Here is a 22,851-nt window from a genome sequence, read left to right on the forward strand (position 1 = left end):
ACTGCGACTGCAGAATAAGTAATTGCCACAGTACTTGGAAGCAAACTAAAATTATACTTTAAGTATTGTCGCTCAAGGCATTTTCCTCTTTCTTGTTAAAAGAATAAATAAACTGGGTTCTGGCAATGACTTTGAAGTCTTTTTTCAACGTCTTGGCATCGCTTCAGGCAGAGCTCGTTACAGTAAAAATTGGGTAAGTCTGTGTCTTTGTAATTTTGTCTCCCCTGTACCTGCCTGAATAATATCACCTGTAATTGAGCCATTTAGACTGCCAGCTTTTTGGAGTAGTTCAGTTTAGTGTGTCAAAGTGGAGTCCCAGTTCATTATTAGAACTCTGTGTGTCACTGCAACACAAATATTTAAGGAATAGGAATGGTCAACTTGGTGTCTGTCAGACAAAAGGACCTTTGCTCAGGGTAAATGGATGTGCTCGAAATTACCTATGGTTGCTGAAGGCTAATGAGTGGCTTATGATGACTTTTGAATGATTTGTAGTAACTTATGAAGCTTTGAATTCAAAATGGTTCATGTTTTATAGAAAATACGGGTTTGACTCTGGAGCATACTGTGAGATGAGACTAATTGAGAAATGTTCAAGAAGAACCTATTCAGTGTGGTCTTTTCCTCTGAAAAGGCATATCCAAAGACACAAACAGAAATGACTGTTGAGATCCAAGCAAAGAGAGAAAGGGCAATCTCACCTTAATTTAGCCAACTAGAAGTTATGTGTCTGTTCTTAGCTACCTTCTTTTAGGCTCTGTACATGATCAGTGGAGAGAAATATCTCCAAATGACTGTTCATCTCATCATAGGTTGATGTCTAAGAGAACCACCACTGAGCAGTTCTTCTCATTCAACTGTCTGTAGTGGCTACATAGGACTAGTGTGACCTGAACACTTAACTTTACGGTGCCTTGAATCCCACAGCAAAGGTTTTCAAGCAAAGCTGAAGTATCCACAGCTGAATAATGGTTTTCTTTGGGTTTGTTTGTTTGTTTCAGAATGTAGAAAAATATAGCAGCTATCCAGTTTACCACAGTGTCTATGAAACCTATGAAATTGTGGAGAGGTTTTATGATCCTACTTTCAAGAATCATCTGACAGTAGCTCAGGTACGGGGAGGGCTGGTGTTTGAATTGTCCAACTCCGTTGTGCTTCCTTTTGACTGTAGGGATTATGCATCAGCTGTGAGCAATTATGCTCACATCATCTATAATTTGTCAAGGAATCATGAAGAGGAATTGGCAACATACAATGTATCTTTTGGTACGTACAGTCTTTCATCACACTCCTCCTCTGTTAATGCTAGCAGTGCCTTATCTTAATGTATGTTTTAGTCATGACCTGATATTTACCTTCTGTTGTATGAACAGTAAATAAAACAAGAGCTGCACCCACCAATAATTTGAATTTTGAATATTTTGTCGCTAGTATGCATGTGTAGAGACTATGCCACTGCCAAGTAGAGCTAACACAGTCACATGTTGTTTGACCTGTGCATGGTTCACCAGTGTTGGCAACAAGATATCTTTGTCTTGGTCTCTAAAAAAAATCACACTGCTTTGCAGCCTATGGTGTTGGATAATTCTCTGTCCAACAGTGATCATAGGATAATTCAGGAACCTCAGAAGGTCTCTGGGTCAACCTGCCCAAGGCAGGGTCAGCTCTGAGGTTAGACCAGGTTACTCAGAGCTTTATCCTGTCTGCTCTTGAAAACCTCCAAGGACAGAGACTACAGAACGTCTCTGGACAACAGTGCTTGACTGTCCTCAGGGTAAAAAGATTCTCCTTATATCCAGTCAGAACTTCTCTTGTTTCAGTTTATGGGCACATGATGGCAAGTGCAAGCCCCATTAGAAGTTTGCCTCAGAGCTCAGTCAGGCAGGAATGGTTCACCTCTATGCCACAATAGGGATCGTGTGCTGGTGTGTGAAATTTTATTTCATGTTATAGGGATTCACAATATGCCTCCTGCCTGAGAAGCCTTTATTTTATTGGCAACATTATATAGTATTCAGTTTAGGACTTAGCTGCACAAATATCAGATATATGTGTGCGTGCACATACACATACACACACGTCCTCTCAGTCTTTCTCAAAACTCTGTATGCGTGGAGGGACATACCAGTAAAACACAGGTTGTTGGGATTTGTAAAATCCTGGACCAACTTGCACAGTCTGGTTCTGGCAATCCATGCTCTAGTGTTTTGCGTTTCTGTACATTCTTCAAGTAGCAAATAATAGACAATATTCACAGAAAAACTGATTTCTGTTGTCTCCAAGGCAAGTTTTCACACAGAATTACATAGTTTTTAATGTAGAAGTATGGGGTCATCTGATTTTCATTCAGTGAGAATTGACAGGTCATGAGCGCAGTGAAGATAAAGCTTTAATTTGAAGAATTTGATTTGTTAAATTATTCCTTTAGAATATGAAGTTAAATGCTTCCTTCCTGCTCCCTCCAGATGCGCTCTTTTCAGCTGTGAAGAATTTTACAGAAGTTACTGCTAGCTTTCACGAGAGACTGCAACAAATAGATATCGCTAAGTAAGTTTAACTCTTTCTTTCTTCCAGTCAAATATTCCATGTGATCCTCTGGGCTCAAAGAGCATAGTCTTCACTTGAATTTAGTCCCCTGAATAACCTTGGTGACAAATGACTGTCAGTCATTTGTTTCGTTGTAAGTCCTTATGGACTCTTGTCTTTAAGGATCTGGTTACTCTAGGAAACAAAGTATAGAAATCTTGAATTAGTGGACATCAGAGACACTGCAGAGCCTGGGAATCTAGCCATGTTGGCTTCATGTCCAAACTAATTAGTGTCAATTCTTGACAGATTTTATTTGAGGAGCAGTGCCAGGATGATACATGGATGTGACTAGAATACCGGTTAGCATAAGCAGAACCAGTTCACGTGTGTAACTCCCTCTAAGTAGAGACATGTCCTAAGATTTTGTCACTGGGTTATCATTAAAGAACAAATGTTGACTTGTGGTCTGCGTTTGCCTGCACTCTGGTTTTCAAGATACTGGTACCACTTAATGAAAAAAGAAAAATAGCTGTGGCAAGCTTTTTGATGAGATTTCAAACAATTTTATGTACCACCTATGCCAAAAGGTTTAACTTGCGCTTGACTTAATTTATTCTTTGTAGGCCATGCCCAGAATGACAAACCAAACTTCCTTTTGTATATACATATATGTATGTTACATTTCTTGGGAAGAATCTAATTTAGCCATATGCTTACACTTATGGAAGACTAAGTGAGAATAAAAGCCGTCTCTTTAATGACAGCAACTTTCAAGATATATGAGTTAACAATAATTTCTTATGTAAAATATTACATTTATGACGTATGACATGTATGTGACTTTTTCAAAATGGTTTCATTGATGGATGACCTAAATCTAAGCTTTAATTGCACCAACCAGTTTTGGTTTCCATTTAGAATCATAGAGTCATAGACTGGTTTGGTTGGAAGGGACCTTAAAGATCATCCAGTTCCAACCCCCCTGCCATGAGCAGGGACACCTTCCACTAGACTAGGTTGCTGACACCCTTATCCAACCTGACCTTGAAAGTTTACATCAATGTAAACTTGAAACAATTTCATTGATAGTAGTAGAGTTACTCCAGGCTTACTGTGACATAAATTTTACCACTTTTTTATTAGTGAATGCCTTTGAAGCTCTACAATAAGTTACTTTGGATGTAAACTACCAAACCCACATATATTCAGTATAATCTTCTACACAGTTCTTTTATTTGTTAAGCATCAGGAATATGCTCAGAGCTATTCAAAGCACACAGACACAGATGGTCTCTGCTCTAGGGAATTTACAGTCTGCCATCAGAAAACCACAATTCTTGGATGACTAGAAGATGATTCTAACATCACAAGGTTCCTGTTTCTCAGATGTTGTGGTTTTACATAAAAATAAATATGATGTTATTGAAGTAATTTGTGACTGGCTAGCTTTGTGGAAAACAAGGTCTTTAGAAAACTGTTGTACAAAAGAAGAGGATGGTCTGCCTAAGCATCCTAATGAAAAGAAGATAAAGGAATAAGATGCAACATGAGGGAAAACACCTGAAAGTCTCTGTCGTCTTTGACACTATTCCTTGACCTTTAAAAACAGCTTTAAGAGACTTCCAGGTTATGAACCAGACTGTCTAACAGCACAGATCAGCATCATTCTGTTGTGCAAGTTAACTGACTTGTGGGCTACACTTTAAGTTCAACATCTTGGATCTACTGTCCTTCATAAATCCAGGGCTGTGTACATTGGGGCATGGGATGAGAGTGAGCCAAACACTCTTTAGCTAACATATTCCTGTTTTCTTTTTAGCCTACTTGCTGTTAGATCACTAAATGACCAGCTCATGTTTCTAGAAAGGGCTTTCATCGATCCTCTTGGATTACCTGGCAGGCCATTCTACAGGTAAGAAAGGCTTATTTTTCACTTTCTGCCTGCAGTACCCTATAAGAATTCCTGTAAGTTTTACAGGTCTCTAAATGGAACTGTAATGACTTTGTTCAGTGTGGTGAAAGTAGATTAAAAAGGACAAATAATATTGAAAAGGGAAACCACATTAGGAAAAAATTCAGTGAGATAAACTATACAGAATGAGGAAAAGTCTTGTTGGAAGCCAATTCAGATCAGTAAACCCTTTTCCATTGTGTGCATTGGGCTTCTAAACAGATCTAAAAGTTTGGCCCTGGACTCAGTTCAAGTAATTTCAGTGGTAAAGGATCTTTAGGAAGTTACTATTATTTCAAACTGAAATAGGGTATAATTGAAGTATCCACAACTTGATCGATTATAGCAGAACAGTTACGCTAGCAAATACAGTGTAGAGTACAGTACTTCAACAGTGAAGTGAATTCAGTAGTCCTCTCATCCAGTTCAGGAAGTAAATCTTGTTTGAGAGGCCGAATAGTCAAGTCTAGCTTTTTGCTTCTTCTACCAGTCTGCGTAATTCAGAACAGTAATCTTTCCACTAAAAAGTTCCACTAAAAAGTAACTGTAGAAGGAGAACTTAAGATCTACAGTCCTTGTATCTCTTATAGCTTGTGATTAAAAAACTGTTGAGAAGAGTCTCTTGTTAAAACATCAGCTTTCCTACCTCAAAGCATGCCTGTATCTGTGGAGGACTGTGTATATCTGTGAGAAAAGAGGCTGGCTTTTTTCTGTCTTTGCATTTCATCTAAAATGAGGGAAAGGAAAATACTTTAGTCAACTTTATCTCAAGTCTTCTTAGCTATAAAGTTCTGGAATTCACATGGAATAATATAGCTTGTTATTTTCTTGCTTCATAGATATTAGGTAGTATTGCTGCAATAATCTTATTTATTTACATCTTCAGTGTCAAGAATTTAACAGATGATATAGAAACAGGGTAGTTTTATCCAGAAAATATGTTTTATTTTCCTAATGCAGAATATTGTTATTTTTTCCCTCAACTTCCCTACAGACATGTTATCTTTGCTCCAAGCAGCCATAACAAGTATGCAGGAGAATCATTCCCAGGGATCTATGATGCCATATTTGACATTAAAAACAAAGCTGATCAACCTGAAGCCTGGGAAGAAGTTAAGAGGCAGATTTCCATTGCAGCCTTCACTGTACAGGCAGCAGCAGAAACACTGAAAGAAGTAGCATAAATATCAACAACATAATCATCAATGAAGACTACGTATGACAGTTTGCAGAAGCCTTAAAAACAGAGCATTTAAAAATAGGAGGATTATTACAAAGAACATAAAACCCAAAAAGTCTTGTTCTTTGCAAATAACATACCCAAGTGGAATGCATTTAGCAATATTAACAAGGTAATGTACTCCATTCGGAGAGCTCAGGCTTTAGATATCTTCTGAAGTGAGAGGGGAAAAAGTTTCATGTTTTCTCTCAGCTTCATATTTCAAGAATTGCTCACCACTGGATTTATTTTCAGAGCTTTGAACTTTGCTAGCTTGATTATTATAGCAGTCTTCACAGTGCATCAGGAAACCAGAAGATATTTCATGTTTCTATCAGTTTCTAATTTTGTTTTTGACTTCTTATTATTTACCTTGGAGTTGCGTAATTACACTCCAAGAGAGGCCTTTCAGCTCTCCTTTTACACAAAGATTCATGTATGAAGATGGGAAAACTGTCACATACCGTGTGCAGGATGTATAATGATCATAACAAGTTTTGGGCAGCCAACCCAGAATACTCGTCCATGACGTTCTCTTCACATGCCGAATCTTGCAGCTGTTTGCAAATAAAATTAAGCAAGAAGCCTTCTTGGGTGTTCCTGGCCCCACTACAGAAAACCACCACAACAAATTTGTTATGACAAACCAGTAATCATTCTGTTTTTCCTCAGTATACTGGGCTGCAACTTGTGCTTGTTTAACAGCTTCTTCAAGAGCTGCAAAGACATCTTTGTGTCTGTATCTGGGACTTGCTGAGGGAGGGAAAGACAGACGGTGGTAAGCATGATAGGTATTGCATGGTAAGCTGTCTGTGCTTGTGAGTGCATACCTCAAACTCCTTCATTTACGTGAGGAAGGAAGTACAGATGTCTAGTTCTGCAGGCTCTAAGTTAGACAAGGCAGCATCTAGCATTTAGACATATTATGGCCCATTCTGAAGTTCTAAATCAGTTTTTAAATTTAAAATAAAGATGCTTTTTCATCTTCAAGAACTTCTATGGAAATTCTGATAAGAACATTCTTCTCCCTAAATCATTTCTTATTGTCAGTCTTCTATGCAGTCTAGATATAGCCACTGCAGCTTTCAGTTTCTCAAAGACTATTCCAGGAAGAAGTGGCTGGTGTCATTACTGGACAGCAAAGGGCGATGCCTATGTAGCTAATTACTGAAGCTGCATGATTTGTAGTCAGCTGTCCAAGCCATATGTCAAAATATATGCATGGATGCATATGCAGCTGTTCATTTCCTGTATGTATCACTAGGATTATGAGTCTAAACAAAAAGCAAGAAATGAAAGAATAGTTGTGTATGCACTGAGAAGTGTCATTTCACATGACTATTTACTAGGATGATACAAAGAAGCAAGTGTCACATTTCACATTTATGAACAAAATGAGGCCAACTGACATATGCCAGCAAATGAAGACACCTAGTTCCTACCAGACAAGTGGGGAACAATGGTTAAATACGTAAGTAATATGTGTTAAAACCAATGTCTGTTAATATGTTCTTGCACACTTTGTAGCTGCACTGAGAAACATTTCCAGTCCATTGATTCTTAAGCTCAAAAAACTGTCTGAACCAGCCACCTGAGCAAGGAGATGTGCACTATGAAGCAGTCTACTAAGGAAACGCAGACAGTGAGAAGCCAGAGGCAGGAATAGTTACTTTTTAAGCATCTATATTCTTTGTTAGATCTGCCAGGGTATCTCAGGGGCATAGCTATTAGCTAACTCAAGCCCTGAGTGTGAAATCCTTTCCTACACAAGAAGTGAAGATAAGGTTTGTGTGTTAATTCTCTTTCAGCAAAGTAGAACTTCAAACAACATAAAAAGTCTTTTTTTTTTTTTTTCTAGACTTCTACAGTGAGTTGAAATTCACTTTTAACACTGCCAAGTGCTGTTGGCCAGATTAGCTGTTTTGGCTCTCAAGCTTTGATATTATTCCATAGTAATCGACCAGCAAAGATTGTTGCATTAATTAAAAAAAATAATGCAGTTGTTAACAGGAAAAAAAAAACAAAATCAACTAAGTATGTTGAATTTACAGTTTATTGATCATGTTACATGAGCCAGTTGTTCATGTAACTGCAGGTGTTTTCAGCTAGAGATGGCCATTGGCCAAGTTGTTTACTATAATCAACTTTCAGTTCTTTTATTTTCTAAATATGCTGTAATTATTATGTGGAAGAACTAAGATCCTAATTCCAGACAGCTCCTTGCAAACACTCATTTGGCTTCTAGAGTTACTGCAGACTCACAGAGTCATTGATTTATATGCAGCAGCAGAGGCCTTAATTCCAAGATGAGAGCTTTAAAAGTATTTAGTAAGCAGAGGGAAGAACCTCGCTGGCATTGTGGCATTGATGATAGCATCCTTTCTAATCTGAGCAATTACATTAAAGAATCTGGAGGCAAAATGAAAAACGAACGATATATTTTGAAGAAAGTACTTCCTATCATATGATCACAAATTGAATGCTGTCAAAATATTCCAGAGAACTCCATATGAGGACCATCCTATGCACTAAGAGTCTGTATCAAATGAAATGAAAGCATACCCATGTGTGGAAAAGGTAGAAACTATACATGTGTTAAAATGAATGCTTGCTCTCATGAAACCAGCAATGTCGGTGTTACTTTGGCTGGAAAATCTGTTGACCTGGCAGGATAATTTCTAAATTAAAATGCTGTCAACACAGATCTTCCTTCAACTTCTTGGTTTAGCTGAAACAGAGCAATCACAGGTAGTCAGGATCTTTGAAATGGGGCCTGTGCTCATCTCTGCTTGTATGAGCAGTTTGAAATGTGCTGCTGGACTACAGACAATACCATAGTGGAGCAGAGCAGCCAACTTTCACAGCTGGAGTCAGAGTAAATTGTATTCTTTCAGTTGATGGACAGTAGCTCCCCAGGGCAGGGGATTGTAAGGAATGGAAGAATATCACAATCATAGAATCATGGGGTTGGAAGAGAACTCAGGAGGTCTCTAGTCCAAACTCCTGCTCAAAGCAGGGTGAGCTCCAAGGTCCAGCCAGACTGCAGAGTTTTATCGAGTCCAGTCTTTAAAATCTCCAAGGATGGGGACTGCATAACCTCTCCGCAACATATTGCGGTGCTTCACTGCCCCCATGATGGAAAAGCTTGTCCTTATATCCAGACAGAAACCTCTTCTTGTTTCAGTTTATGACTCTTGTTTTTCATCCTCCTGTCACACACCACTGAAGAGGCTGGCTCTCTCTTCTTGAGAAACTTCTTGTGCAAGCTGGAAGCTATAATTTGGTTTATGTTCAATGCACAGTCCTCTACTCTCTCTGCCTCACTGGGTACATTCCTCTTGTAGAAGAAAGGGTCAAAGTTTGCAAGCTGAACTTGTCAGCTGCCAGCAATGTAAACTTTATTTTAGCTGGAATCTGATAATGGACTCCTGAAGTTCAAGGCAACAGAGACTCCAACTCAAAGCACTGAAATCTACTACCCTTTTAATCTGGTAGTCAGATAGACTGCAGAGGCCGTGAGAGAGTTCTGGGAGACAGTGCAACTGGCAGAGTCAGAAGGAAACTACTGATTTGAAATTGCAGTTGAGCATTTCCCTGTTGCCATTTCTCCTGCAAGAGCTGCCTTTCCCACAGACCAGGGCCCTTTGATCTGTCAAGCCACAAGTTCAACTTTTAGTCAACAGTAGATCAAGCAGCACAACAGTAGCATATCTTTCTTGCTGCAGATACTAACCTTTGGAGCCCAGCTGCTGAGCAGATACAACCTACAATTTACAAGCCCTGGCATTCGTTCTATGTATTATGTATTTTTATGTACTGTTGCTGGTTTTGCTAATTGTCTGCATAACATAATTACGCGTTCAACAAACAAATGCAAACTATTTTTGCATTTGGCATGTGTATCTTTGCCATTTTTGGAGCTTTTCTACTTTACTAGGGATTTTTTTTTTAACTAAGACTATACGTAACTATCTACAAGTTCTGCTATCTTCAGCTGAACCTCACTCTTGTTTTCACTCTCAACATGTGCAATTCTCACCACTCCTGACCTCAATAAGAGGCCTAAGCAGTAACTGATAGTTTTCTTGTTAGTTTTAAAAGTGGTATTAATTTGAAGAAGTACTGTGTGTTCAGGAGTTTGTCTGTGTTTTGAACCTTTTTTCAGTTTTGTCACCTGGTCTGAGAAAAGAAATCTCTTGTCCTAGTAATCTCTTCACATTTCTTGTCTTGCATAATTTTTGTGACTACTTAGGACCGGTTTTATCTCCTATCAGCCTCAAGTCTTAACTTGGATTAAACTTAGGCTAAGGTTGGTATTTTCAGCATTGAATAAAATACCCAGCTATTCTCAGAGAAGCAGTCTTGGCAGTATCTTGCACTGAGAATACCTTAGTTCTAACAGGAAAAGCCTCGTATAAAAGAATAGGGTGGCTGATAGAGGTGGTTTTGATTTGGTCAGGAACTAAAAGAGAAATGAGTCTAATGGGATATGGGATACTGATCATCTTAACAGTTCTGAGCTCTCTCTTTGGCTGCTAAGTGAGATGCTCAGTAACATTTAAGAGTGAGATGAGGTTTGGAGCAGCTTCTTCCACATCCTCACAGTTGTGACTTTGCATTCCAGGCATGCTGTACTTCAGATCTCACCATGGCAGGCTCATTCTTCTCTGGCTGCAGTTATTCTGAGGAGCATTTATTTCTAAGACATGATACTACACCTTTGGCTTTATGATTTAGTAATGTGTATAGTGGGTTATTTAGGCCATGTCCCAACACTTGGGAAACAGTGAACATGCAGGATAGACACTGCATTCCTTATGCTGCCTATCTTGGAACTGGTAGTACCAGCAAAGGGGAGAAAGTAAAGGAGGTACAGAAACAAAAAGAGGGAGACAAGAAAGGAGCAGCAAAATAATGCTAAAGAGAACCCCCTCTTCTGGCCTAGGCACTGAGGAAAATGGAAGCTGGTATAGGAGGAGGTAGCTTTATCCCCCTTCCCTTCTTTTGCAAAACTTAGTTCTAGCTGCTCTCTACTGTCTCCCTGTGTTCTTTAAGAAGCATCTGGATTGCTGCACCCTGTTCCCCCTTCCAAAAGGGAAGCCAGCAGCATGTATAAACCCTGTTATCAAGCCAAAACTTCTGTTTTGCCTGGGTGAATGGTATTTATTTAGCCTGCTGTTTTTCTCGTCTTCCCAGGAGGTGTGTGGATGAAATGGCTCAAGGATACTTTTGCAACGTATCAGCAAGCATTTTCAAGTATCTATGTCTAAAATAGATATGATCCAAGAGGGACATTCTTCTGTAGTAATGTCACTCCTTACCCTGGCCTCTGCAGCATACCAAGTCACAGGATAGAATAGAATGATTTGGGTTGGAAGGGACTTTTAAAGACCATCCAGTCCAACCCCCCTGTAATAAGCAGGGACATCTTCAACTTGATCAAGTTGCTCAGAGCCCATCCAACCTGACCTAGATGTTTCCAGGGATGGGGCATCTACCACCTCTCTGGGCAACTTGTTCCAGTGTTTTACCACCCTCAGCATAAAAAATTTCTTCCTTCTATCTAGTCTGACCTTTTGTAGTTTAAAACTATTACCCCTTGTCCTGTTGCAACAGGCCCTGCTAAAACATTTGTCCCCATCTTTCTTATAAGCACCCTTTAAGTACTGAAAGGCCACAATAAAGTCTCCCTGGAGTCTTCTCTTCTTCCAGGCTGAACAACCCCAACTCTCTCAGCCTTTCCTCATAGGAGAGGTGCTCCAGCCCTCTGAGCATCCATATGGCCCTCCTCTAGGCCTGCTCCAACAGGGCCATGGAAGAAGCAGTAAAAATCCCTTATTCAGCTGGGAGAGAAGAATAAATGTTTCAAGAATTTACAGCTGCAAAGAACCCAAAATTTCCGATTTAGGAAAATGGGAAGTTTCAGAATGTGGCTTTTTTTCAGCACTGGAGTAAAACTACAACAATTTGTGTGAAAGAGACCAACTGCCTTAAAAACACTTGATGGCACAGTTGTTTGGTAATCTATTCAAGCAATACCTACATGAAGTTCATTACTTTTCTATGCCTGATGAAGAGCATGGACTTGAATATGACAGGATAAGTTTGCAGAATTGGTTTATGATGAGGGTCACTTACTTTCTTTTTACAAGCCCTGAAGGAGTTTAGGAGATGGAAGATCAACCCAGATTAGCCAATAACTAGAGCACCTCAACCTACTCAGAATAAGGATTTTGCTATAGGGGTCTTCACCCTCTGAGGGAAATGTTGTAACTCGAGGGCTTTTCTGAGTAACAAACTTCCCTCCCATTTATATCAAACTCCCACTCTTGGTCTGGTGTGTCTGTGCCATCAGGCAGCCAAGGAAAGACAAGGAAACTGCTCAAACATTTCCACCAATACATGGACCAGTCCAGGGCACCCAGGATCTCTGTTCTTTTCCACCCACTCAATATTACCAGCTCCGAACTGTAAAAAATGTAGTCATTGTCATCAGTATAAGACAGGATCCAAAAGCACAAAATTAAGACTAGGTCTGCAAGACAGATAGCGGGATTTCTGCCTGCTCCTTTTAATCCCTGCTTAGCCACTTTATTATACAGATCTCACTCTCCTAAGCGCACCCTGCAAGCTGCTTTTGCCTCCTGTACTGCAGTTTCACCTGGCCACAGGAAGATGACATCTCCAGCTCTTTTAGTAGTCAGGCCACAACATAACAGTAAAGTCATTCCTCAGTCAGCCCATGCCCAGGATCCCTTTATGGACTTACCTGATCCCACAGCAACTCACCTTTCCCACCTCACAGCACATCCCTTTCCTCTTGCCACTCCTATAGATTTTTAGCTTTTTTATCTGGTCGAGTGGAGGCACAAGTTATAGCAGAGCTTTCATCTGGATACTTTCTCTCCTCTTTCTTGGGCATCTAGGGTAGAGGATATAGAAGACCACACAGCAAAGCAGCAATGTTAATCAGAGAGGAGGTGAGAGAGAAACTTGCAGCTGGTGTGGTTTTGCCCTGAAGAGGCTGGAGAGTCTGGGGCTGCCCGGTTCCAACCAGCTCCATGACAGACCCACCACAGCCACAGCTGAGCTCATCAGCCTCTTGGTTGGTGGTGCCTCTTGAAAATACGTTTAAGAAAGGGCAGATATGCTGAGGGAGCAGAGGAGCAAATTAAATATTAAAAAAGTGAGAAACGGCAGTGTGAGCACTGAGGTGAGAGGGTGAGGAGGTGCTCCAGGTGCCGGAGCAGGTGTTGCCCTGCAGCCACCCTGCAGCAGTGGAGCAGATACCCACACTGCAGCCTGGAGGACCCCACACCGGAGCAGCTGGGTATTTCCTGAATGAACTGCAGCCTATGGAGAGCCCATGCAGGAGCAGGGGTATTCTGTTAGGAGCTGAACGCTCTGCGTACAGAATTCTTCAAGCAGTTAAAGTGTATAGTGCACTTTAGATATTCTAGGGTGTCTGGCCTGATCCCAAGAGGTCTCCTGTGTTGTACATGGCAACTCTATGGCATACAGGACTCAGGAGTTGAGAAGTAAAGTTAAGCTGGAAAAATTGTGTGCAGTGTGGGAAAAGATGTTGTTTTAATTTTTGTCTTTGTTTCTCATTACCCAAGTCTATTTTAATTTGTAATAAATTATTTTTCCCTAAGTCAAGTCTGTTTTGCCTGTGATGGCAATTGACAAGTGATGTCCCTGTCTTTATCTCAACCCAAGAGCTTTTTCATCTTATTTCCTGCCCCTATCCTGTTGTGGAGGGGGAGTGATTCAAGTATAGATTTATACTGTATGTTATACTTGCATTTAAATGGAGCATAATATACTCCACCCGTGGCCAATCCATGGAATGTAAGAACATGCCACAACTAGTAACTAATAGTAATAGGACTATATTTTAAGTGGTAGAAGCCGTTTGGTTGCAGATGTTGTTCAGCCTCAGCGTTGCTGATGCCCATATCACTTTAAAAAGAGATAGGCATAGAAATAAATACATTTCATACTTTCTCACTGTTGCTATTCTTATGTTCTTCCTCCACTGATGTTATTATCATGTGAGGTCTAATTTAGATAGTAATCTCCAAAAGCCCTTGTCATTTTACTGTCTATTATGTGCCAGTCCTACACCTGTGGTGCTATATAAATGCTAATAATACATCAATATGCTCATTCTTTCTAAGTTCTGTAGGTGGAATTCCATCTGGTTTGTATATGTCAAGTGAGATGTTGGTGTGAAAAGTCTTTGCTGTTCAGCATTTGTGATAGCTTATGAGCAGTTGGGAAATGACAGAAAAAAGATCACAAAACTGGACGTGCTTATCATTTGAACAAAGACATTCAGCCGTATGCTTAAGACGGTGACTGTGACTGGTGCAGAATTCCTAAGTGGTGTAATTCTTCTCTAATCTCTGAAAAGCCTTAATGAAGTAGTTAGAACATTAACCGATCTTTTCAGCCGTTTCTGAATATTTTCAGCTCAACCTAGTGTATTTAAGAAAGTTTTGATATTTGAAGCACTGCCCTTTCTTTCACAAAATGTGTCTGCTTTGGACTCTTGGGAGTGAGTGGTAAGAACTCAGAGCATGTCCAGACTCCCAGAAAAGCTTTCCTGTCTTCAGCCAGATAACTGCTCTCGAATGGGCAGGTCGTCAGTTCCAGAAAGATCAGCCTTGGCTTCCACATAGCTTTGCAGGAACTCACCAGCAGGGAGTGATGTGCCGGGCCAGGGTAAATTTGTACAAAATTTTATGATTGATTCTATGAAAATATCTTGACTATTCCCTGGACTGACATTGTGTCCTTTCCCATGAGATACTGATGGGTTTGGCTGAATTAGACTAGGAAAACTTGATCCTAAGAATCTTGTAATCCAAAATGTAAAAAGCTAGAGAATATAGGAAATAATTTTGCAACTTTTCCCAGTTGCAAATTGGATGATGTCTGGAAGTGTCCCCGTTGGCTAATCTAAATTGTATTCTGAGCTACTCTAAGTATTCATCACTTGCCAAGGATTAATGTTAACCATGGATTACAAAGGGGAGCAATTCAGTACAACCTTGGTAAAGAGAAAACAAGTTTTCCCTTCCTCCGTTTCATCTCTTGGCCACTTCCACTGGAACAAATACTGATTATGATTAAGCCTAAACCAGGAACTTTCAAAAACAGAAAGTCCTGATAATTAATAAATACATTACTTGGTGCACAGTCTAGATGCATATTTGTCACAGAGATACACTTGGAGCTACCGACAAGCTGTCTTGTAGGCTGAGACTAAGAAATGGAAGTGTTTTATTGCAATTGATATGATTGCAGAAAATCATATCATCATCTAGGGATTAAGGCTGGTTAAGCAGAAGAGCTGAGAAACACAGAAACCAAGGGCAGCCTTGGGGCTGAGGGCGGGAAGAGGAGGAGGAGAGGGGGGAGGAGGAGGAGGAGGAGGAAGGCAGCTACTTGCTTGCCCTCCTCGCAGCCTGCAAAGCTGCCGGCCACCGGTGCCCGTATGGCCAGGAGCAAGGCCACTCTCCGGACATGCCTAGGGTGTCCCGGGCTGCTGGGCTGTTTCTTACTGGGCTTTCTTGCGGGTAAGTACAGAGACACAGGGGCTCAGCCCACAGGGTTTGCTCTCTACAGGTACTTATGTGCAACCCCTGTTGTGATTAACTCCCTACCAGGGAGCTTTTACTGCTTTTTAAGGACGTTCTAAAATACTTGTCCCACTGTTTTTCTAAGAGATTGTGCTTTCTAGCAGTTTTGGTCTTTAGGGAATGAGGAATATAACGGCTGCATGCTTCAGCCCAAGACGAGCCCTCATGAATTGACAGCTTCCCATAAGGGGCAGTCACATGTTCAAAGAGAAGAGATTAATAGAAGGGTTTGAGACTTCTGTGATTGCAAAACCTCCAGGATTATTTTTTCATTTGTATTTTCTGATTATTACTGAAGATCTATTTAAATGCTGTTATTCAGTTGCTATTTTAGAAATCAAGGGCAGAATGTAGAGGAGGAGGAGGAGGAGTTTTGACTGACAGCCAAGAGTGGAGTTGCTGAATTTTTCGTCATGTACAGTGAACTTTACTAGAACATTAGGTACTTTTCTGCAGTCACTTGCAGCATTTGATCTTAAGTCTAAAATTGCATGTCTGCATCTGTCCTTTTTAAGCTTGCATTGTAGCACACACCTAAGGGTAAAGCATGAAAGAAAAATACGTGAGGGCCATTAAGTATAAAAAACATTAGTTTGATTTAGAAGACCTCTAAGCTGCAAATTTCTGGTGTTTGTGCTATTCTTATACATTTCCTTGAACACCTTAGCCATGCTCCAAAAGAGGATACTGGGCAAGATGGACCTTTGGTCTGATCCAGTATCACTGTTATGTTCAGAGTGTTACTACAATTGCATTTAAGTCTAACAGGGCATATATACTGTGCATGTGAGAGCACGTATCCTTGGCTTTATTATGACAATTTTCCCAGTTTGGGATTTTCTAGCTATAATAATAAAAGGATTTGGTTTTTTTTTTAAAAAGAAAATCCATATAATTGATATGACTTTTGATACTGTCTCCTTTCAGATTTATGGCTACTGAAAAATCTTTAACTTTTTAAAACTGTCTTGGGTCACAGTTAACTTTATTCCTTTAATTATTAAATAGACTAACCCCAACCTTTCCCAAATCTGTAACTATTATAATGCTGGCAGGATGGTTGTTGAGTCCTAGACCTTTACTTTAAATATGCTTATACATGTATTTTTAAATATATGTATAAATTAAATAAGGGAATTTCATCATGAGTATTGGGAGTTCAATCCTCACACTGCAAACAGTTAACTGAGAATTTAAACTATAGTTTAAAATTAATGAGACATGATTGAGCCTTAAAAAGGGGACTCTCCTTACCAGAGATTTCACTTATTTTGCAATTCAGTATATTTTACTTTTCTGCTTCATTTCTATGTTTTGAGCCAGCAAAAACTGACAGAGGGTGCTCTAAGCCCTGTTCATCCTTGTGGTTTTAATGTGACTGTTCAGTACGTTAGGTTGCACATGGGCTCAAATATGTGAGGACTGATGTTCTTGCTAAGCAGGAAGCTTTTCAAATGTGTTCCAGGATGGTTTACAAAACCAACCGAGAAAAACCCCAACTCTTCAGATGTCTATCAAAATGTGCGACAGAAATTTGTGACAGAAATGAAAGTAGAAAACATCAAGCAATTCCTTCGGTAAGCCCTGCATATCTTGTTTTTTGGATAATTTTATCAATCACAAAAGCCAGAAAGTGATAACATCAGCTCCAAGGAACAGCCTCTGAAAAGCAGAGCTGTTAAGATGCTTTGGATGTATTTGGTTTGCACAGAATGTCAGGGGGAAGGAGAAAGGAGAGACTCACAACCCTTCTGTCCCCCCCCTCCCCATTTTTGAAGTTACCTTTTTGGAGTGGTTGTATTAAGTGTACTTCCCTCAAGCGGCATTACTGCCAGTGCTTATCATGCTTTTTTATTATGATTTTCCATAGCCTTGATTTAATGCAGTATTAGTATGGTTTTTCCTCATAAGTGTCTGAAGCTCTAACATCGGATAACTTTGCTTTGTCTCAGACTGAGATGATTTTACTGTATTTGGGATGCACTGATTGCTATTAATTACATTTGATTGATAGTCTGTCCAGTGCCTCCTTAAACTTTCAGTTTGAGCATCTAGTCTTAAGTAGAAAATTAATGTCTTAAAAATGTAGCATCAAAAATGCTACGAAGTTTGCATGGCACTGAGTTGCATGTATAGTTACAACTGATAATTCCTTTAATGTGGCCATACTGGATAACATGCTGTTAATTGGGTGCTTGAAGTCTAATTCTACCCTGTCTTCTGTTTCAGAAGATGAAGGGCCCTGTCCACGCATAGTGTGTGCGTATGGTTGGTTAAGTCTTGCATGATGTAATTGTTATTAAATATACTTTTTTGTGCACCCATGTGGTTCTTTCAAAACATGTAAAATGCTAAGGATATAGAAATACCCTCTTGTTTTGCTGTGTATTTCACTGAAAATGAAAAAATAATCATTATTCTGCATATTTATGTCTTCCACAGAGGAACAAGTGTACTCACACATAAAGTAAACAAATATAACTTCTGGTTAGTACCATGTTGATATTCAGCATGTAAGTCAGCAGCTGCATGATAAACATCAAAGGATTATTGACAAATTTGATTTCTGTACATTTGTTCCAAAACCAAAAGGTTTCATTTCTAACATCAATTAGTTTTTTAAGTTTATAAGCCTTATCTTATTTTGTGTTTGTTGCTCTCAGTAGATTGGAGAGTTCCTGAGGATTATGTTTGAGTGAGAGTCTAGGCAACATAGAGATGGATAACAACATGAAATAACCCTGCAGTTATGCTAAAGTTTCTTGGCCATAGGGTATCAATGAGATCTGGTTTGTCTGCTTGCTTTGATGATGGGCCAAATGCTTCATACTGTGGTTTTTTTCCTAAATTCAAATAAAAAGCAGGAACTGTAGAAAAATTATATTAATAGACTATCCAAAAAGTTTGTTAAAAGCATAAAAAAATGTGAGCTTGAGAATTTTGATCCATATTCTTAGTTTTTCAGACTACTAAATTTGCTTTTATCAAGTGGGGAAAACAAACTATGAATCTCAGAAAATGCAGATACTTTGACCTTAGCATTGAATCATAGCTCCAGAAAGGATGAAACTGTTTGGAAGTAAAAAACTGAAAAAAGGCATCCTGTATTGTTCAGTATATTTTTCTTTATGGCATATGTAGTATTTAAACTAGAGTACTTAAGGAATTAAAAAGGTACTTAAAATACTCTAGAGAATTAAAGTGCAAGAAGAAGACAGGCAACAAGCTTTGGCAAAGGTTGCTTCCAGACCTCGGTGCATACACACACAGTCTAAAGAGAGGCAAAGACAACAGCAGAGAGTAGAAGTCTGTGGTCTACTTAGCAAATCTAGATGCATTCAAACCCAGGGGGCCAGGTGGGATTCACATGAACCACCTGGATGTTATGATTGCAAGGCTGCTGCCTATGAGAAGTTCTGGTGATTGAAAGAGGTCCCTGGTGGCTGAAAAAGACTGATGTGCCCATTTTTAAGTAAGGCAAGAAGGACAACCTGGAGGGACTGTGGGCTGGTCAGGTTCACTTCAGTCTCCGGAGGGGTGACCAAACATCCTTCTGGAATCTGTTTCCAAACACATGAAGGAGACAAAGATAGTTAGGAACAGTCAGCATTTATTTACTATATCATCAGCATGTTCGCCTTCTGCAAGGAAATGACTGGCTGCATGGATGAGTGGAGACGTTGCAGGGGCTGTAACATCCTTGACTTTAACAAGGCTTTGGAGATTGTCTCCCACAAGATTCTCATTTGGAAGCTGAGGAAGCGGATACTGAAGAAGAAGCTGTTACATGGGTTGAAAATAGTCTGAACTGACAGGTTGAAGTGGTACTAATCATGGTATTTGGTACCACTAATTAATGGTATCTGACATCTGTGGGGCAACCATTAACAAGTAGCCTCTTGGGAATTCGAAGCCGATGCTTAGTACCCAGCTGACTGATCAGCATTCACCGTAACTCATTTGTTCAGTGGGCCAAACAAATTGTGGATAGATTTGTGTAGAGTAGCCCAGAAGGGCTGGATATTGTTTCTGACTATTTATCACTATTATGTGTTATGTCTGATCTGGGTATAAATGTTGTTAAGAAGGCTCTTATTATTCAGGCTTTTGATTAAGAAAAAAAGAACAAATCTGTGCAGATAATTTGACATAATGATTTTCAAGTTAAACTTATTAGTACATGTTATGCCAACAATGTACAAACCCATCATAAGACACCAGAATTATTTGGAGGGCTCCTTTCTGAATGTGTAGCTTTTCTGTATCTATTTCTGTTCCTTGCATACTGTTCATATTATTTTGCTGAATGTCTTTGATGATGATTTTCATTGCTTGGTGTAGATGTGGCCATTTCTGTTACGTAGAGAGAAAGGTTCAGCTGACTTATCTTAAGGCCTCAGGAAAGATCATCTGTTCTGACTGCATTTTGTGCTTATCCTGATGCAGACTCTGATAAACAAACATGTTATACAGCTCTGGCTTTAATGATAAGACCTTACTTTCCATGCATGTGGCTTGAAGATAAGCTTTATACAGACCCATCCTAGTTCACTATTGTGCCTCTCTGTGTTTGCTGCTTACTAGCAATTTTCTGTTTTATTCTAGCTCGTTTACCAAGTTGCCTCACCTCGCAGGAACCGAACAGAATCTTCTTCTTGCCAAACAAATTCAAGGCCAGTGGAAGGAATTTGGACTGGATTCAGCAGAACTCGTTCATTATGATGTACTTCTTTCATACCCAAATGAAATGCAGCCAAACTACATCTCAGTAATTGATGATCAAGGGAACGAGGTGATCTTTTTAATGATTATATTTATGTAAGACTTCTTTAAAGAAACAGTGTCTTTCTCTGTTTTCCCACCCACTCATCCCAGCATGTGCTTTATAACATGATTAAAAAATCTGGCATAAAGGGAATTCATATTTAGAAATGGTTTTCCAGACTGTGCAGCAGAACAGCAGAGCGGCTGAAATCTCAGTGCCTCATACAGTAGACAGAGGATGTGTGGAGAAGCTGCGATTAACTCCAATAGACCATAAGGTGTAGGAATGGCCATATTGGTTCAGATTAAGGGTACGTCTAGGCCAGTATCCTGTTTCCATAAACAGCCTTTAAGAACAAAGAAATTTATTTAAGGCATGCAATTCTTCCAGTGTCTAGCTGTTTTGAGCCCAGGGGTTCTCTGAGGATGGTGCAATTAGTCTCTTTAAGAATCCTCATTAGACTTCTTTTCCAAGTATTTATCCAGTTAGTGACCCTCATTAGATCTCTGTTCTAAGTACCTATCCAATCTCTGCTTGAACATCATTACAAGTTTTGCTTCCACAACATGCTGAGGTAAGGAATACGACACAGATACTGTCCTCTGTATGAAATACTACCTCCTTTCATTGTCTCTGAACCTGATCCTGCTGGCTTCCTAGGGTGTCTCCTAAGTAGTAATGAGCAGTTGGTCTATAGTCACCTTCTCTGTTTTGTACACATAGGGGAATAAAGAAGTAGATGTAAAATCTGACAAGGAGCCTGAGTGAGGAGAGGAGATGGGACTGCTAGTGAAGCATCATAACACATAGGTAGGGATGAAGAGCCCTGGTAGAATCTAAGGAATACGTGCTTGGGGATGACATGAGCTTAGAGGTGAAAGAATGGAGAAATTTTTCCAGAAAGCCCCTAACAGTCTTTCATCTATAATCTCATAAGGTGACAAAAAGCGGACATGAACCTTGAAGCAACTTGAGTATTGCAATACATAGTGATAAAGGCAGCGCTTTTAACTGGAGCATAACTAGCAGAGAGGTGAAGAACGGAGTAATAATACAGGTGGAAGTAATCACAAAAAGTACCTGTGATGATATGGATGAACTAGGTGTCTTTTTATTGTCACTATCTCTTGACAATTTTCAGCTACTTCTTTGCATAGGTTCAGGCAGTGACTGAGGAGCATCTTCTGAAAAGTGATCTATCTCTCTGTATTCATATCTGTATTCTGTTATAAAAATTCAACTATGTATCCCTAGCTGGTTTTTTTGTTTGAACTTATGCGTGCTAGTTAGAATTGTATTTTTTGCTAACAGTTTATGGAAACTAGCATATAATTTGTAGTAACCAAGCTTAGGGTACAAACTTGTGCCTGAAGGTAGAGTGTTTGACCAAAGACCTCTGTTATTTGTTGATAGATTTTCAATACATCACTGTTTGAACCACCTCCACAGGGGTATGAAAATGTTACTGGTATACTACCACCATATAATGCTTTTTCAGCACAAGGAGTGCCAGAGGTAAGAAAAATAAATATGTATGAGTATTATTAGCTGAAGTCATATTTTGCAGAACACTTGCTGGTATAGATTGCTCCAGCTTCTCAAAATGTTTGTTGTAGTAGTTTTAATTAGCCATTAGTATAAGAGAACACTTAAGGACAGCTAGGCCACATATTGTGCGAAGGTTAGAAGTCTTCTGTTACAAAAAAAGCTTTCTCAAATTGCTGGAGCTCTGAGTCACATATAAGTGAAAAGCTTTTATCTTTATCGAAAATGTTGGCTACATCTCAGATTACTCCACGTTACTCAATCATATGGAGAGGACTTGCTTAAGTAGAAATACCAATATGTAAATCAATTTGGAAGATATTTTAGATTAAGTGAATGTCTTCAAAGGCTACAAAAGTCCCTCACTGAATCTGATAATTTGTCATGGAGGAACAAGTCAGGGACAACATTGTATTGCAGAAATGAATGAAATTATATGATAGTGAGCGAGTGTCTATGTCTACCACTATTTTTTCATAGCCACAGAAGTGTATCAGTTTAGCAAAGTATGTTGGTTTAGTTTCCAACCTCAGTTTACAGGGCTGCTGTTAAGTGCAGGATAATATAGAAAGGTCAGCAGTTTGAGCCAAGCCTTCCTATAGACTATTATGGGTATCTTTTGCTATTGTTTTTATGGGCATTGGGTATCATTTGTAGAAATACAAAAAATTAAATATATCATACATAGTGAATAAAACTGTATATTTCTGAAAACATATTTTGTTTGTCGAATGACCAGTTGCCGTGAAACTGCTTTTCTTTTCTGTGCAGGCAGATCTAGTATACGTGAACTATGGCCGTACTGAAGATTTTTTTAAACTGGAGCGTGAAATAGGAATTAACTGTACAGGAAAGATTGTCATTGCCAGATATGGGAAGATCTTCAGAGGAAACAAAGTAAGAGTTGTTTTTTTTTTTTTCTTCTGTGGGTCAGACACTGCTCATGGTAGAGCCATTGGGAGTTAATGAGGGCTGTAAGTTGGAACGTATGAGGAGAAGAAAGCCTGCAATGTATCCATTGTGACTGCATTCTAAGAATAACTCCCAAAACAATAAAAACAGATGAATGTGTTCATCTCTGGAGACTGAGATGAGTGCAAACTCCTTAGATATAGTTCTTGCAAGAGATTAGTTTAGGGAACTGAGTGGTTTGTAGAGCCAAGGCTTTAAAAACTTTTCATCCATAGAACTGCAG

At 39.4% G+C, this 22,851-nt stretch overlaps 2 protein-coding genes across 2 annotated transcripts in view; both read left to right on the top strand.

Annotated features, from left to right (window-relative positions):
* LOC104168774 (glutamate carboxypeptidase 2-like) overlaps window positions 1-5,664 on the top strand; it is a gene marked incomplete at its 5' end in the record, with an annotated part of 28,698 nt that extends 23,034 nt beyond the window's left edge. The window contains 5 exons of the mRNA XM_009709479.1: window positions 103-193; window positions 1,002-1,266; window positions 2,466-2,547; window positions 4,349-4,441; window positions 5,475-5,664. Of these exons, the coding sequence (XP_009707781.1) occupies window positions 103-193; window positions 1,002-1,266; window positions 2,466-2,547; window positions 4,349-4,441; window positions 5,475-5,664 (721 nt within the window). The remainder of the gene's footprint in view (window positions 1-102; window positions 194-1,001; window positions 1,267-2,465; window positions 2,548-4,348; window positions 4,442-5,474) is intronic.
* Window positions 5,665-15,201: 9,537 nt separating this feature from the next.
* The window catches only part of LOC104168773 (N-acetylated-alpha-linked acidic dipeptidase 2-like), a 32,150-nt gene continuing 24,500 nt past the window's right edge, over window positions 15,202-22,851 (top strand). The window contains exons 1-5 of the mRNA XM_009709478.1: window positions 15,202-15,283; window positions 16,812-16,923; window positions 19,952-20,138; window positions 21,525-21,626; window positions 22,428-22,553. Of these exons, the coding sequence (XP_009707780.1) occupies window positions 15,202-15,283; window positions 16,812-16,923; window positions 19,952-20,138; window positions 21,525-21,626; window positions 22,428-22,553 (609 nt within the window). The remainder of the gene's footprint in view (window positions 15,284-16,811; window positions 16,924-19,951; window positions 20,139-21,524; window positions 21,627-22,427; window positions 22,554-22,851) is intronic.

This window comes from Cariama cristata, unplaced genomic scaffold (assembly GCF_000690535.1).
Source record: "Cariama cristata isolate BGI_N322 unplaced genomic scaffold, ASM69053v1 scaffold16391, whole genome shotgun sequence".
NCBI classification, from domain to species: Eukaryota; Metazoa; Chordata; class Aves; order Cariamiformes; family Cariamidae; genus Cariama; species Cariama cristata.